The sequence below is a fragment of the Salvelinus alpinus genome, chromosome 2 (genome assembly GCF_045679555.1).
Source record: "Salvelinus alpinus chromosome 2, SLU_Salpinus.1, whole genome shotgun sequence".
In the NCBI taxonomy this organism is placed as follows: domain Eukaryota; kingdom Metazoa; phylum Chordata; class Actinopteri; order Salmoniformes; family Salmonidae; genus Salvelinus; species Salvelinus alpinus.
The window spans coordinates 129,051,917-129,069,033 of record NC_092087.1 but is presented as its reverse complement, the minus strand read 5'-3'; the positions used below and the strand labels follow the sequence as shown (position 1 = coordinate 129,069,033).

Genomic DNA, 17,117 nt, shown 5'->3' with positions numbered 1-17,117 from the left:
GGCACAATCAGAATGTGGATAGGATCAAGAGAAAGGATAGATGTTAGCACCAGGTATAAACAAGGCTTCAACAATGTGTGCATCCTAAATGGCACCCTACTCCCTATTTAGTTCCCAATGGGCCCTGGTCAAAAGTAGTGCACTACACAGGGAATAGGGTGCCGTTTGGGACGTAAACAATTTCTGTTGGAAGCACTACTCATTACTATGTGTGCCGGTCCTAAAGGAGCTCTTCGTACTGTGTTGACTGTTGCATCAAACTGGTTCTTTTGTGCGTAGTGACAGTAGCTCTGTTGTATTCCACAAAAATAAATGATGGTATGCTAAAGAAAGAGACACTACATGACACAGAAACAAAAGGGCACTAGATGTCACTGCTGTACACAAGATAGTATTGTCTGGAAAGGGTGGGTGGGAATCCTTTTGCAACTTTAATATCTGTGTGCCACGTCTTTTGAGGCAGTTTCATTATTGTGCAAATGACAAACATATAAACAATGTAAAAAAAAAAAACATGTAAAAGACAGATAAACATAATATAGAAACATATGATCGTTTTTCTGACGGCACAAGGCGACTCGTGTTTTTATCAGAAAACCGCTCATGTTGTAATGCTATGGTAATTTACAAAACTGATATAATGAATAATACAATGAAAAAGTGACAGGACAGGCTTAGCCTATTATGCAAACACAATTGGTAACATACTCCCTGAAAATAGGTTATTGTTTATTTTTTTTAAAGTTCCTTTGTTAACAGTTAATAGATGAACGTAAATAAGAACATTTATATTAAAACTTTAAATCTTATTTCAGGAATGGATTGAGTGATGTAAATTATGAGTTGGAACACAGACAAAGGCACAGCAGCTCTAGCCTCGTACAACCATCCTGGACTAGCGAGCTTACATTCTGTTTTGCTACGAGATCAGGATGGTAGTACGAGGCTACAACAACTCTATAGTAAGTCTACTTTCAAGAGCTCTGTATGGTCAGTCTAGCACAAGTCAGCGTTTAGAGTAAGCCAACACTGTCCAACTAGGATTCGGAATCTTCTTGTATGTGTGCACTGTACCAGCCTCAGGTTGGAGCCCTTAGGTTGTGGGCTGTCTGCACCCGTTGCCGTCTCCTCTCCATGGCCCGCTGTTTCTTCAGTTCAATCTCTACCACAGAACATTTCCCAGCAGCTTCACTCCCAGTGCCTTGTTGATTAACTGTGCTCCCAGCTACACAAATGCTTTTGACCCGAGTACTTTCGTATGACCCTTCTCCGGCTGCAGGGTTCTGTGGCCTATACGTGGAGTTAGCGCTAGCATTTCCAGCTGAGGCATTGTAACTCGGTCTTTTACAACCAGAGACCACAGTAACAGGTACTTTGTTGTTATTGAGAGAGTGGGTGAAAGTGGTACCGTTCCAGGGGGCCGATTGTGAATAAGCTGAAATGTTGGGATATTTGGATTGTGTGGTCTCAGTCGTTTGATTTACATTGTATCTGCTGCTATTCAAAGGTGCAGAGACAGGGACAAACTTCTGTCTTTCTGTCTGATTACTGGGCAGGAATTGGGAGCGTGTGATAACAGGGTCCTCCATGCTCTGTACCTGGCTCTCCAGGTTATCACATGCTTGGCACAATAGGTCATCGTCTTTGTCATCCCAGATGGAGTCAGAAGCAAAGAGAGAGTCCAAGTCGTCCTCTGGGATGACGCTGTGGCTAGCCGGGGCCTTGATGATACCTGTTCCCTTCATATTGTTGTTCTCTGTGGGCTTGTGGTAAGAGCTATTCTCAACCTGAAGGGGCCACTTTGAATTGGTGAAGTTTGATGTGCTTGAGCTGGTTGAGATTGATGTACTTTGAAAGAGAGGCACCAGCGGCCAAGTCTTTATTCCATTAGACGGGTGCTGCGTTTGCTGGCTAAATTGGTAACTGGACTCCATTGACGGAGCTTTGTTGATTGGAAAGAGACTTGGTTGCTTTTGCTGTACGTTCCTATGTGGTGCTGGTTTGACAGTGTCGGGGACATTCCCTGCTTTTGGTAATGCCTCTGAGAGGATACTTTTCGATTGCACATCAGGATTTGCTTCAAGCGTGAATGTTTTTCTGTTTTTCACAGTTTCATTCTGTCCTTTAGACACAGCTGGTTTTATGTCTCTACTTCCTTGAAGAGCATTTTTGGAAATGGCCGAGGGGTTGTCGTTTTCGTGTTTTGTTTCATTCGACCCTCTTTGGGTCGAACAACGATTAGGAGCGGCAAAGAGGTCTGGGTTTTGGGTCATCTCAAATACCAGCGAGTCATCCAGCAAATCGTCATTTTCCCAGTCGTCGTCGTCAAAGTTATTATTTGCTGAGCTTCTTTTGACAGGATGCGACGAGGAGACGGTCGAAGTGTGGCCATGTATGGAATCTGGATATTTTCCAGGAATGACTTTGGAGGACACAGTGGGAGCAGTCTTCACCTCCAAGGACCGAGGCAATGAATTCTGACTTAAGTTCAGACTTATGTGTTGAGTTGGTCCATCAAATAAAAAATCCAAATCATCTTCCATCTCATGGTCAGGAGGTATCTGGTCTTTGGAGTTTCTCATGCTGTTTGTTTTAAGGGCGGACTGTGTGCTTTCAGGTGAGACATTACTCAGTAAGGGCGGAGGCTGGTTCTCGTTGCCACCTAAATCCAATATGTCCTCCGAGTCTGTCCTCCAAAGCGCCAAACTCTGCTTGTGCATATCATCGACTCGTTCTTCGTCTTGCCGAAACATGTTGAAATCAAACTGTTTCGCCAACTTTAAAAGGTCGTCCACTCCATTTGTCCTGTTGGGATTTTTTTTTTTTTATAGCTATTTGCAAGTGACAAGCTCTGTTCTAATAATTGTACAATGTAGGAGAGAGGGGGAGTATGTTATCTTGTCTTGGGGATTACCTTGGGGATTTCTTCTTGGCCCTGGGCTGCTGCATCTCTGGGGTGCAGGGAATAGCACTGTCTCCAATCCACTGGAGCAAGGATGATTCTGGAACCACAGGTCTCCCATGCTTAAATAAGATCAATTATAGTCATATTACTACAGTAAATATTCCAGAATAACATATTGAACAGCACTATACTAAGAAAGAGCCCAATGAAAAAGAGTGGATATATGATGAAGTATGAGAAAAATCACATCACTGGGTCTAGTAATGAACATTGTTCTAGTTTGAACATTTTAATACATTTATTTGATGGCACACTAGCTAGCCAGAGTGTTACCAACCTTGGGAGCTATTCTGTTGACGATTTCGACAATGTCCACAACTCCAACATTTGCAGAGTACTTCTTGCCTCTTTTGCTAACTAAGAAGGAACATGAGAAAAGTTAAGACAGATGAGGTTAGGTAAACATTCAAAATTGATTATCACTGCTTAGCCTGGCAACATGTATAGTTATATTGACATGTAAATATAATTGCCTGTCCTAAGGGGTGAAGGGGAAGTTGCATCCCAAACGATATCCAGTTCTGATTCATTCATTGGCGACTCTCCTTTGTTGAATACATTGTTGTATCTTGATCTTGTCACACGAGTTGGCTTCTTGAAATCTGATGTTAGATATGTGAATGATTATGTCATTGTAATTGGCTCACGTGGTAACAGTTATCTAACTAACTAAACAAAAAAGTAGCTAACTACATGCCATTAACTCCTAGCTAGTCAGCGGACTAAACTTCCTTCAACATAGAGTGGAGTTTAGTCCACTAACGTTACTAGCTAGTTTGCTTTAGGCACCATCTAACTAGAAAATAACTAACGTTATATAACTAGCTAGCAACGTTTGTAGATCAACACTGCACATTAGCTAGCTAGGCACGGTGAACAGCTAATGAGCTATTTTCATCGCTTACGTTACGGGCTACAGGAAGAGCTAGTTAGCTGAATCAGTGACTGATCAACTCAACACATCATTCATGGCTTGCAAGCTACCGACCTTGACATGTTTTTGGAGAATCAATGAGAGATGGAGTTGCCTGCGTTTGTTTGAGGCTTCTTCTCAGTCTGTTTGTTTTCGGTTTCCCTCCACCTTGCTTGCTCTCGTCTGAACCAGCTGGCATTCCCGACGCGGACGTATCACAACATTTTCGCCATTCTGTCATATTGTTCGCAGGGATAGTAACTGGCATTTATAATGAAACTTTATATAAAGATATGTAGGTACCAGAATGTCTTTAGATACATCGTGTAATAGCGGAACACCATCAGAGATTCAAACATTCCGCCATGTTGTTCACATGATTCAATTCCACTTCCGTTTCAGAAAGTCTTTTTTTCGAGGGCATCCAATTTGCGTTGTTGCTGCGCATCACATACAAGCATGCATAGAGATACAACGACAACATACAACTAAAATAGCTCCTGTTCCGAATTGGAATGTTAGCTTTGTTATGAATTATTTTGTAAAATTTTGTTAAATAAAGGATACATTAAATTGTTATTTATTTATAATTATTATTATGTATCTATATATTCAATAGCATAGTCCATGTTTATTATGTGGTCTAGATCTTAATATGGCACGGCTTTCTCTGAAACCACAGTGCCGGGTTATCATCAAGCCCATCATCCCACCTTCCCCCTTAACTAACTAGGCCTACTGTTATTATGATAGATTTTATAATGTAACTTGAATGTAATGTAAATGAATAATGTCAACAACAAAAAAACACATTTCACCCAAGGGGGGGGGGGGAGCAATGACTTTCAAAATGGACATTCCTTTTTGTTCTTGAAAAAATAATAACTTATGAGAAATTGTATTCCCACTTTTGTCCTGGCACCTCATCAGGCTCTTTCTCTGAAAAGACTGGAGGCAATGTCTGCTGCTGCTGCAGCACGGTGAAAAGTCACAGTAACACCCTCTGTCACACCAAATGTGAACACTCCACCCAAATGATAGTGAGATGGAAGAGCAGGGGCCATAGGCCGTCACTTCCAATTTAGGTATGAAGCATCAAACCCGCAGCCAGGAGATGCCTTGGTGGCCTCTTTTGTTGGAAAATTCTAAACCAAAATGTCATTTGCCTTGGAGGGAATACCATGACTGTACAGAGCCCCACACCTCAACACATTGTCCTTACTTCATTTGTTTATCTAGCCATAGGTGGTTATATGGCACCTAATGTCGAAGCACCTAAATGGTGAGTTCATTAGGGGAATGTCATTGGTGTGAATGGAGCATATTGCAGACCACAGTAACAGCTGTGGTAGTTTGGTGGAATTTCAGAGCGAACCCCAGCACCGTCTGCTCCTCTGGTGCCTGCGTGCTTTGCCACTGGCGGTGTGGGGGTTCATCAGAAACCACTGGGCCTTAAATTCAAAGGGCAAGATATAAGCATACAGATAAATGTCATTCCTTGCAGGCAACAATGGGTGATATTCTGGACACATAGAATATGCCAAATATTTGCTGGCTCCTCTAGGCTAATTTTGTGTGCTTACACATTGTTGAGCCTCCAATGAGGGTGGAGTTAGTTATGTATCCCTTGGTGATACCGGACTGTGACGAAACCCCTAGCATTCATCAACATCCCTTCACTTTGAAATGCCATACCACAGCAACTGGCTCCTGTCCAAAGACAGATATGCACGATATTTCATGGAGGGTGCCTCGGAATAGAATACCCTGCTGTGCTAAAGAAAACTTTGTGTTTCTATGCACTGAAAAAGAATCCATCGCCATGCTGTCAGAGAGAAAAAGGTACCTACCTGTTTTTTGCATTAGAGTGGCTAGGCTAAATGCATGTTTCCCCAAAAAAACATTTAAAATATGAGCCGTGACCATGGCCCAGGCTCTAATAAAAGAGCACAGAGCTTTCAGGTTAGCAGATCTCTTTAGAGCCGTCTCAGATGATGTTCTGTAATCTCTCCCCAACCACCATATTGTTTGTTTAAAAAAAATCTAAAGTAGAGAACATTACAGACCATGAGTGGTCTTCTTATACTACATGTAATGAGGACATGAATAAGGGGTCCTTATGGTATAGCTGACCCTGCTCATTCCTTATTATATACTGAACAAAAATATAAATGCAACATGCAACAATCAATGATTTTACTGAGTTACAGTTTATAAAGGAAATCAGTCAATTGAAATACATTCATTAGGCCCTAATCTATGGATTTCACATGACTGGGCAGGGGCGCAGCCATGGGTGGGCCTTAGAGGTCATAGGCTCACCCACTTGGGAGCCAGGCCGACCCACTGAGGAACCAGGCCCAGTCAATCAGAATGAGTTTTTCCCCACAAAAGGGCTTCATTACAGACAGAAATATTCCTCAGTTACATCAGCTGTCCAGGGGCTGCGGTTATGAGGCTGGTTGAACGTACTGCCAAATTCTCTAAAACGGCGTTGGAGGAGGCTTACGATAGAGAAATGAACATTACATTCTCGGGCAACAGCTCAGGTGGACATTCCTCCACTTCAGACATCTGTGGCATTGTGTTGTGTGACAAAACTGCTACTTTTAGAGTGGCCTTATTGTCCCCAGCACAAGGTGCACCTGTGTAATAATCATGCTGTTTATTCAGCTTCTTGATATGCCACAACTGTTAGGTGGATGGATTATCTTGGCAAAGGAGAAATGCTCACTAACAGGGATGTAAACAAATTTGTGCACAGAATTTGAGAGAAATAAGCTTTTTGTGCAAATGGAATATTTCTGGGATCTTTTATTTCAGCTCATGAAACATGGGACCAACACTTTACATGTTGCGTTTATATTTTTGTTCAGTGTAATTTAGGATTTTAGACAAATCTGACGGAGTTTACAAATATCCGGACACGTCTTTTAGGAATCACAGTTTTGAGAGAAATATTCTTTAAAGTCACAGAGGGCTATTGCAAGAAACTATATAAGATAATTTGTCAGTTAATATACATTTTTTGGGAGAGTTTCCAGGCATAGAGCCGACATGGAGGTGAATAATAATAGCATTTAGAAAATTCCCAAACAAATCTTTCCCTTACAAAATTCTCCTAAATGTAAAATTTAAGGTCAAATAATGCAATAAAATCTAATTTGTTCAACTGTAAAAGTAAAGTTTCCCTACCGGACAAGGATTGTCACGAGTTTCAAGAATCTGAGCTAACTTCTTGAAATTCTACACATTTTGCCATCAGGCTGAGAGAAAAATATGCATTTTTAAAGCTAATTTCCTGAAATTCTACACATTTTGCCATCAGGCTGAGAGAAAAATATGCAGTTTTAAAGCTAATTTCCTGTAATCCAAAATGTCTTTCATGGCTTATGACGTGTTCACATGCTATCTGGGGGACCTGAACTCTGTGGGGACTCCAACCCCCCAAAAAATATATATTTATTTTTGGTTGGGGGCCCCCAAAGCTTGTGGGGATGTAACGATTGTCTCATAAAGTATATCAACGTAACAGTCTCTGTGGACAAGATTTATTCCGGGGAGCTGCAACAGGTTTACTTTCGTTTTTCCTGGTATTTTTAACCGAGCCACAAAGAAGCTGTCAATGGGTTTCGGCCACATTTATTTGAAGAATAAAATGAGAGAAATTAGGCAATTTAACAGCTATGAGAAATGGGGTGTTTTGTAGAAAACAAATACAGTTTAGCAAAGGCAGCTTTTGCGGTTTGCTGCCTTTGAGAATCTCAGAATTCCCACAAACTGGAAAATGTCTGCTTCCATGGAAACATTTGTCCCTAAATTGTGTCATCCAGAAAGAAAGAAAAAATATTTTCTAAGTGATCAGAAATAAAGATTTCCTAATTCAAAACAGTGGAGTCATTGCTTAACTACTGAAAGAAAAGGATATTTCTGGAAAGAATGTCGCCTGAGAAAAGCATGAAGCACTTTTTCATAGAAAAACATTTAACTCAATGAAACATGGGTGTTGGCACTTGACTCAGAAAAGAAGCCAGATGAAGCTATAAAAAACAAAACAGAGCAGACACAATGTCACAACCGCATTGAATGTCTTCCTTTGACTATGGGAATCACTTTTAATAGTGGGAGATGTGCAGCTAAGCCCTTGGCCACGCTTGAAACGGAACTTCATCAATAAACACATTTGTTAAATCTCCCCGAGCGTTGGCGTACCGTTTACGCACGCTGCACTCGAAATATAATGTTTCGAGAGCCCCCTTTAGATTTCCACTTCAACACACACTTTAATGTGTGCAATTGACTCTCGACTACAGTTTCATTACCGAACCATAAATTATATAATAAGTGGCTCAGTCAGATCCAACTGAAAGAGCTCCAAAAAGTTACCCCTAAAAGTGCCCACTTATTCGCTTCATTGTAAAATATGCGTGCATTTATTGCCACTGACTGGTCTGTTCTATTGTAATGTCATGCAATGTAATGCATGTCATATGGATTTCAGTTCCTAGTATTGTGAGAAATATGAATGGGAGACACAGAGCACAACTCAATAAAGCTGTGTGTCCTGAGGGAAAAGGGCAGCATTTGTCAGTCATGTCAAGAGGTGCCAGTGAGATCTCCAACCATCCTTAAACTATGCTTAAAGCAAAGGACATTGCATGCACAGGAATTGCCTTATTGTGTTTAAAATCAAATGTATACCTTTATTTAACTAGGCAAGTCAGTTAGGAAAAAAATCTTATTTTCAATGACGGCCTAGGAACAGTGGGTTAACTACCTGTTCAGGTGCAGAACGACACACTTGTACCTTGTCAGCTCAGGGATTTGAACTTGCAAACTTTCAGTTACTAGTCCAACACTAACCACTAAGCTACCCTGCTGCCCCTGTTTGAGTTTGGCTAAAACAGTACTCCTCCACTGCAAGCAGGAAGTGTCCAAACTTGACTCTTAACAGAGCACATAGGTCCTACATGTGATGGATAATTGAGAACCTGGTTATTTTAGGCGTTGTTTAATTTCCTAACATGTACATCCTAGGATACATTACAGTATAGCAGCAGAACCCATTTCAATCAAATTAGCTTGTTAGGACTTCATTAAAAACAACAAACGCTGCAATAGCAAGGGTCTGCACTAAAGCATGTTCATGAAGCACCATTATTATTGAACGCCCAGACCACCTGTGATGTGATGTTCTGACACCTACAGTGCCTGTATCCATAAAGCATTTCAGAAGAGGAGTGCTGATCGAGCACCAGTTTTGCCTTTTAGATCATAATGTATGACGTTACTGAGGAGACCTGAGTGTTGAACAGCACTCCTACTCTGAGTTGCTTTATGAACACAGACTCAGATCTACTCTGAGAGGTTCCACTGAGCACTGTGTCTGTACAGCAGCATAACTTGTTTCCCAAACTTAATTTCATATCTGGTTCCCGGGACACTTCTTTCGGAGGCAAGGTAAAGCCTGCTTGGCTGTTCCAGGACAAGGGCTGTTTCAATTTATGGAGAATCTTTACTGGACTATCGGGAAACAGCCTGCAATCACTTGCACTGCAATGAAAAGCTCAGATGATCCCGTCTTTGGCAATAGTTGCTTTTATTTTGACTGTACAGCTTCGAGATATTACATTTCCCACACATGTCATATTGGTCTTCATAAGACTGTTTCATCCATCTGTGCAACTTTTATGGACGCTATTTCTCCACTTGCTGGTGCCCCTGAGAGATGAGCGTCAAGTGCGCTACCATCAGAGAGATGTAAAAAGCCAATGGAAATGAACTTCCTTTACAGAAAGGATGACTTTTAGAACAGGGGTGTTGTCCTGCTATAGCCTACAAACATTTTGCAGCATAATGCTATTGCAACAGGTTTAGGTTTCTAATAGTACATGTTGTTCCGTCTCATCCACCAGCCCGGCTCTCTATCTGGAATAGCAATTAGCCTGGGGACAAGGTTACATGTGATGCCATATCCAATCAATTACAAGCAATACGATAAACTTAACATGGGATGGTGCATCAAAGCTGCAAAGATCTACCTTGAGATGCATAAAACTTTTGCCCAAACCATACATACTACATGCCTTTCGCCCTGTTTGACACAGTCAAAGGCTCCGCAAGCTTTCCTCCTTTCAATATCACCTCTATATCGCAATCAGAGATTGCAGAACCCACCACGGTGCTTCTATTTCCTGCAGCGGGTGCGGCGGCGGCAGGCAGTGACCCACTTCGACAGGGGTCATTATGACTGTTTATGTCTCTTCCATCCCGGGGCCAGCCCAGCTCCTGTGTCGCCATGCTTCGCCTGCGCCCACTCCCGTGATGGATGACAAAGTGAGGCAGTCTTATTGGAAAAAGGCTTGATTTACAGCAAGGCTGGCTGCCACCGGGCTAATGGCTTAATTTCTCTCTCTACTCCGCTCGGCGGCACGTGATGTCATCAGCCCCAAGGTCGTTTGTTCGTTGAGCCCCGATATGGCTCTTTGTTGTGGTGTCCAGAGGAGTAAGGGGGGAGGGGGTGATGTGCCTTTGATCAGTGGTACTTGCGAGACCATGTGTGTGTGTGTGTGTGTGTGTGTGTGTCTGTGTGTGTGTGTGTGTGTGTGTGTGTGTGTGTGTGTGTGTGTGTGTGTGTGTGTGTGTGTGTGTGTGTGTGTGTGTGTGCACTCTATGAGCTTTTAGCTTAATTACCTTGATTCTGGTGATTATTTATGTATGCAGTGCTTTATTATATACACTCTATATTGCGCTTGTGTTACAGTCACCCCCCACCATTGCCCCCTTCTGTTTGCCTTCACTCATTCACCCATGTTGAGTGGCTATTTGAACTCACTGGCGGCATGTCGGCCTACTACTCCCAGTCCCACCTACTTTAAATTAGTACCATCAAACAAGTAGTATGAGTAGTATATTCTCCGCATATATGATATCAAACATCTCTTAACTCACATTACACTGCAGGCGACAAACGATGAATACTCTTCTGGGATATTTGGTTTCTATTGACAAAGCAACTTGCTTTTGAGCTAACTACCTTACCTAATTGAGCCATTTCTAAAGGTAAATGGACAAGCATTGGGCCAAAGCACTCAGTGTCATTAGTAAGATTAATTTGAGTTTCCCCGCATGCCAGTTTTCCTCTTAGCTATTGATTATTTGTAATTTGGTGTCATTAGGTGTATCGGTAAACAGGAAAAATGAATGGAGTCTAGACAGACTGGGAGTGCAAACAAAGGAGGAATCATTAACTGGAAGGGATGGTGATTTAGAAGTGCCAATGAATGGCGGCCATTTTGAACTGCACATTTCATGTGAGCTCTTTAAACCTGTAATGCCTTTTTCCATAGGCATATACACAAAAATGTAGGTTACAGTAGCACACACTAGACAAGCATAACATCACCATCGTGTGCCATAACACTCTACTAAAGTATAATGGTAGCTTGTGAATGGTTTCTGAAACTTTTATATATTACATGTGTAATATACAAATTCTTCATAAAGACAGGTTGGCTGACAATCTAATCCAACCCTGTCCGTTTTGCCCCGTAGTTGCACAGGTGTCGGTTTTGTTGCTAAACAACCAGCCTGTCTATAAGCTTTATAACTTCTTCTTCATTTCAAACCACACTCTGTACCGCTGCCCTCTGTATGCCCTACAGGAATGGCAGCCATCTTTGATATGTTTGCCTTTGGTGTGTAAATCATTGTAATTGTTCCTTTAAATGCAGCGACTTCCTGCCTACTGGGTCAATGTCTCCCGTTGGGGTAACCCGACCTCCCGCCTTCCTCTCCCGGGGGTAACCATGATCCATGCCTCCCTGGATTCCTTGATCCTCTGTCCGTTATCCAATACCTTCCCCTTCCACTAGCGCAAGGCGGTACAACATTTAATCCCATCTTAAATCAAGAATGTAATTAAGAGTAATAAATTATCCAATTTTTATTTGAACGCACTTGGATTCTGCAGGCGGCCGGGGAAACGTCCTAGACTTTCTGAGAGACAAAGACATTGGACACTTTTCAAGAGTGGGAATGAGCTCATGGCAAGTGTTATTCTAAAGCAGACTATTGATGGGCTGGGTCACGCACCCAGACCAAGACCTGGAGGAGTGGAAGGGGAAAACCTTGCTCTTTAGATTGATGCCTTGCTGGAATTTGGGTATGTTCAGACTAATGTTGGTTATGTGAGTCCAAATTAGGAGCTGCTTTGTTTATATAAACCCCTTACCTCTCTCTGGGCTCTTCGCCTATAGCCAGAGAGGGGTCATCCCATGGGCACTCACTACTCCCATCATTTTGAAGGCATATATATCTCCGTCTGTGTCTCTCGCATTCTTTCCCATTGAGCGAACACACAATGCGGGGAGAAGGGCCTCAGAGCGTTGCTTCAAATCAAAAGTTCACCACACAAACACACACATGCATGAACAGTACGCACACACACACACTGACATGTGCATATATGAACACACATACACACATGCACAAACACACATACACACACCTCTCTCCCTCCCTCCACCCCAAAGCCTGTTGAGTACGACGGACCTGTCAGACAAGAGGCCGTTGGGGGACTTATGGAGGGAAAGTGCCTTATGGAGAGAATTCTGGAATGCACTAGCCTTTAGCGTAACCGGAAAAGACGCCAAAAAGGAAAACACTGCAAACCTATTCATTATCCGTCCCGTGACACTTTTCTCCAACGTTGGGACTAGTAAAATATCTCCATACCTCCTGGGCCAGTGGTTACGTGTGCATTACCGATTGCGCTCTTGCGAAAGGGTGACAAAATCCCATCATACACCCCATCAACTCTCAGAGACTTATTATCTGTTAGAGAGGACTATAGGTTTACAATGTACACACTGTGGGCTGTGTGCCAAATGGCACCCTATTCCCTATATAGTGCACTACTTTTGACCAGAGCCCTATGGGCCCTGGTCAAAAGTAGTGCACTATATAGGGGAAAGGGTGCCATTTGGGAGGCATACTGCATGATGTTTTGACTGCCTGTATCGACACGCCTCCATACCACAGCATTAGCAGAGGATTAGAAAAGCAACTGAAAAAAGTATGCTAAAGTAAGTGTAGCGTGAGTATGATTAATCCAAGTCATTGGAAGACATGACGTTACATTGAAGCTATTCCAAGGACACTATTCTAGAGTCACTAAGGTGTGTCTGAAAAGGCACGAGATTATCTAGTGCACTATTTTCACCCTAGCCCTATGGTCCCTAGTCAAATGTAGTGCACTACATAGGGCTCTGATCAAAAGAAGTACAAAAAAGGGTCTGAATAACACCATAGTTGTATTTGTATTTGTATTTATTGTGGATCGCCATTAGCTGCTGCCTCAGCTACTCTTCCTGGGGTCAAAATTAAGGCAGTTTATACCATTTTAAAAACATTACAATACATTCACAGATTTCACAACACTACTCCACCACTACCACATATCAACAGTACAAAATCCATGTGTACGTGTGTGTATAGTGCGTATGTTATCGTGTATCTATGCATATGTCTGTGCCTATGTTTGTGTTGCTTCACAGTCCCCGCTGTTCCATAAGGTGTATTTTTATCCGTTTTTTTATTTATTTAATTTTTACTGCTTGCATCAGTTACTTGATGTGGAATAGAGTTCCATGTAGTCATGGTTCTTTGTAGTACTGTACACCTCCCATAGTCTGTTCTGGACTTGGGGACAGTGGAGAGACCTCTTGTGGCATGTCTTGTGGGGTATGCATAGGTGTCCGAGCTGTGTGCCAGTAGTTCAAACAGACAGCTCGGGTGCATTCAACATATCAATACCTCTCAGAAATACAAGTAGTGATGAGCCAGGAGAGATTGACATGCATATTATTAATATTAGCTCTGTTCTGAACCAATTGCAATTTTCCTAAGTCCCTTTTTTTGGCACCTGACCACACGGCTGAACAGTAGTCCAGGTGCGACAAAACTAGGGCCTTGTTGATAGTCCTGTTAAGAAGGTAGAGCAGCGCTTTATTATGGACAAACTTCTCCCCATCTTAGCTACTGTTGTATCAATATGTTTTCACCATGACAGTTTACAATCCAGGGTTACTCCAAGCAGTTTAGTCACCTCAACGTGCTCAATTTCCACATGATTTATTACAAGATTTAGTTGAGGTTTAGGGCTTAGTGAATGATTTGTCCCAAATACAATGGTTTTAGTATGATAAATATTGAGGACTAACTTATTCCTTGCCACCCACTCTGAAACTAACTGCAACTGTTTGTTAAGTGTTGCGGTCATTTCAGTCGCTGTAGTAGCTGACATGGATGTGTTGCGTCATCTGCATACATAGACACACTGGCTTTACTTAAAGCCAGTGGCATGTCATTAGTAAAGATTGAAAAAAGTAATGGGCCTATACAGCTGCCTTGGGGAATTCCTGATTCTACCTGGATTATTTTGGAGAGGCTTTCATTAAAGAACGCCCTCTGTGTTCTGTTAGACAGATAACTCTTTATCCACAATATAGCAGGGGGTGTAAAGCCCTCAATCTTTTTATCATCCATTTCTCTCAGCCAATCATCAGTCATTTGTGTAAGTGCTGTGCTTGTTGAATGTCCTTCCCTATAAGCATGCTTAAAGTTTGTTGTCAATTTGTTTACTGTAAAATCGCATTGTATCTGGTCAAACACAATTTTCTCCAAAAGTTTACTGAGGGTTGGTAACAGTCTGATTGGTCAGCTATTTGAGCCAGTAAAGGGGGCTTTACTAATCTTAGGTAGCGGAAGGACTTTTGCTTCCTTCCAAGCCTGGTGGCACACACCTTCTATTAGGCTCAAATTGAAAATATGGCGAATAGGAGTGGCAATATCGTCCGCTATTATCCTCAGTAATTCGTAAGAAATGGCCCTGTCACCGACAGCCTTTCATTAATCTCAACTTGTCATCCTTGCAGTGGTGTAAAGTACTACTTAAGTAGTTTTTTGGGGATCTGTACTTTACTTTACTATTTATATATTTTTTTAAATATTTACTTTTTACTCCATACATTTTTCCTGACACCCAAAAGTACTCGTTACATTTTGAATGCTTAGCAGGACAGGAAAAGGGTCCAATTCACACGCTTATCATGGCAACATCCCTGGCCATCCCTACTGCCTCTGATCTGGCGGACTCACTCAACACACATGCTTCGTTTGTAAATGCTGTCTAAATGTTGGAGTGTGCCCCTAGCTTTCCGTAAATAAATAAAAAACAATAATATGGCACCATCTGGTTTGCTTAATATAAAGAATTTGAAATAATTTGTACTTTTACTTTTGATACTTAAGTATATCTTAGCAATTATATTTACTTTTGATACTTAAGTATATTTAAAACCAAATACTTTTAGACTTTTACGTAAGTATTATTTTACTGGGTGACTTTCACTTTTACTTGAGTCATTTTCTATTAAGGTATCTTTACTTTTACTCAAGTATGACAACTGGGTACTTTTTCCATCACTGCATCCTTGTTTATTCAGGTTGGGGGGTTGGAAATCCAAGAGTATGACATCTTGGATCTGTAAGCATAAACATGTTAAAGATGAATACCTGAATCTTAAGCGCAACAAATTTGTGACATATTAACAAATTGGATTCGTAACATAATTGCAAAATGAATATGATATCATAAACATTGCAACATTTCTAAAAAGTGCACTGTGCAGAAATCGATCTGCCATTTCCTGGTTGCAAAAATTCTAATTTCAGTCTATGTGACAAAACAACAGTCATTGTGTAGAGAATCATTGTACCATCTAAATCACCGTGACAGATCTTTTCCGTAACGAAACTTAAAAAGCATAGAAATAGCGCACATATAACAGATCTACCGCTTCTTAGAATTGCTTTTAATAAGAATGACAGATCTAGAACTCACATTTTTTATGTGAATTTGGTCAGGTGACCCAAAAACATACATATTGTAGCTTTAACGCGTCACACGAAATGAATGATGTAGTACACAAAAAAACAGGGTCCGTTTTGGCTCGTGAGCACCACTTTCAAAACTACTGTCCGAAATTATACAAACATTTGAGAGTGCATCGTTAAGGAAAATGGTTTATTTGATCAATTTTCTTTTTTGAATAAATATATAACAGTGATCTGACTGTACAGGACCTTTTTCGCAGTAGCACCACATTCAACATAAAAACCTCTTCCACAATTTTTTCGGACATTTTGCATTTTTCTTTTAGCCTTCCTTACATTTAATTTTAAAAACGGGCCGTGTAAATGTAACACAGACAAGAGTGATTGATTGTTTTTGTGCATGTTTGAAACAGCGACCAAATTATTTTCTTGAGGGCATAAAGGTATTAGTTGCCTTGGGTGGCCAACCAGCACAGATATTAGCCGCTCTATCTGTCCTCACAGAGATAACATTGTCAGTCTAACTCACTTCATCACTCGGAAACCGATAACAACTTTTACCTAACCATCTCTCAATGTTTTGGAAGTTTCTGCTGCTTGTACCAGCATGCCATAGTTGCATGTCAGTCTGCAAGGAATTTTTATGTCAAAATCTTCTATACCTTTAACGGAATGTTCACTTCTGAACTTCACAACATTAGTAATGAGATATTGACCTTACTAGTCAAGACTTGTGAAATCGCTGCATGTGACTATAAGGAGAATTCAGAAGGCAAAACTAGTCATGTAGCTTTCAGTGGTTTGCAGTTGCTCTGAACTTGTGATATGCATTTGAATGGAATCTAATAGAATTTTAGTGAATTGAAATTGAAATGAACAGAAATTAATTTCGTACAATTTAATTTATTTGAAATGAACTAAATGAAATACTCCCCAGATAAAGTATTTACATGGTCAGTGGAAATCTTCCTCCTCTTCCTCTCTCCTCTGGTAGGTCCAGGCTGAGGTGAGGTGGTGGCCATGCCTTGGCCCCTGCAGCACCCTGACACATTGAGACCCAGAGCCGTGACCCACCTCAGGAGACCAAGTCATCCGTCACTGCATGTCGGGCCCCCTGCGCCCCAGGGGTCGTGGCCTGCTGATTCCATCCATTGTTTCAGGGTGACTGCTTCTCCTAGTTGCATCAAATACAAAGGCTATTTACACACTGGCTCTGAGATGTCGACAGTCCTCATCTTGATTCCCATTAGCGTTACTTGTGTACATCTGATTTATTCTGTTTAAGTCTGGGTTTCATTGTTTTACGTTTTGTGAAAAATGACTTTGTTAAAAGCTCTAAAT

General features: G+C 41.4%; 1 protein-coding gene across 1 annotated transcript; it reads right to left on the bottom strand.

The window, feature by feature from the left end:
• Window positions 1–408: 408 nt before the first annotated feature.
• LOC139568756 (ewing's tumor-associated antigen 1 homolog) lies at window positions 409–4,343 on the bottom strand. The gene is made up of 5 exons (XM_071390812.1): window positions 3,954–4,343; window positions 3,439–3,567; window positions 3,243–3,322; window positions 2,915–3,024; window positions 409–2,805 (listed from the first exon to the last, which is right to left on the bottom strand). The coding sequence occupies exons 1-5, from the start codon at window positions 4,144–4,146 to the stop codon at window positions 1,080–1,082; spliced, it is 2,238 nt and encodes a 745-aa protein (XP_071246913.1). The 5' UTR covers window positions 4,147–4,343; the 3' UTR covers window positions 409–1,079.
• Window positions 4,344–17,117: the final 12,774 nt, after the last annotated feature.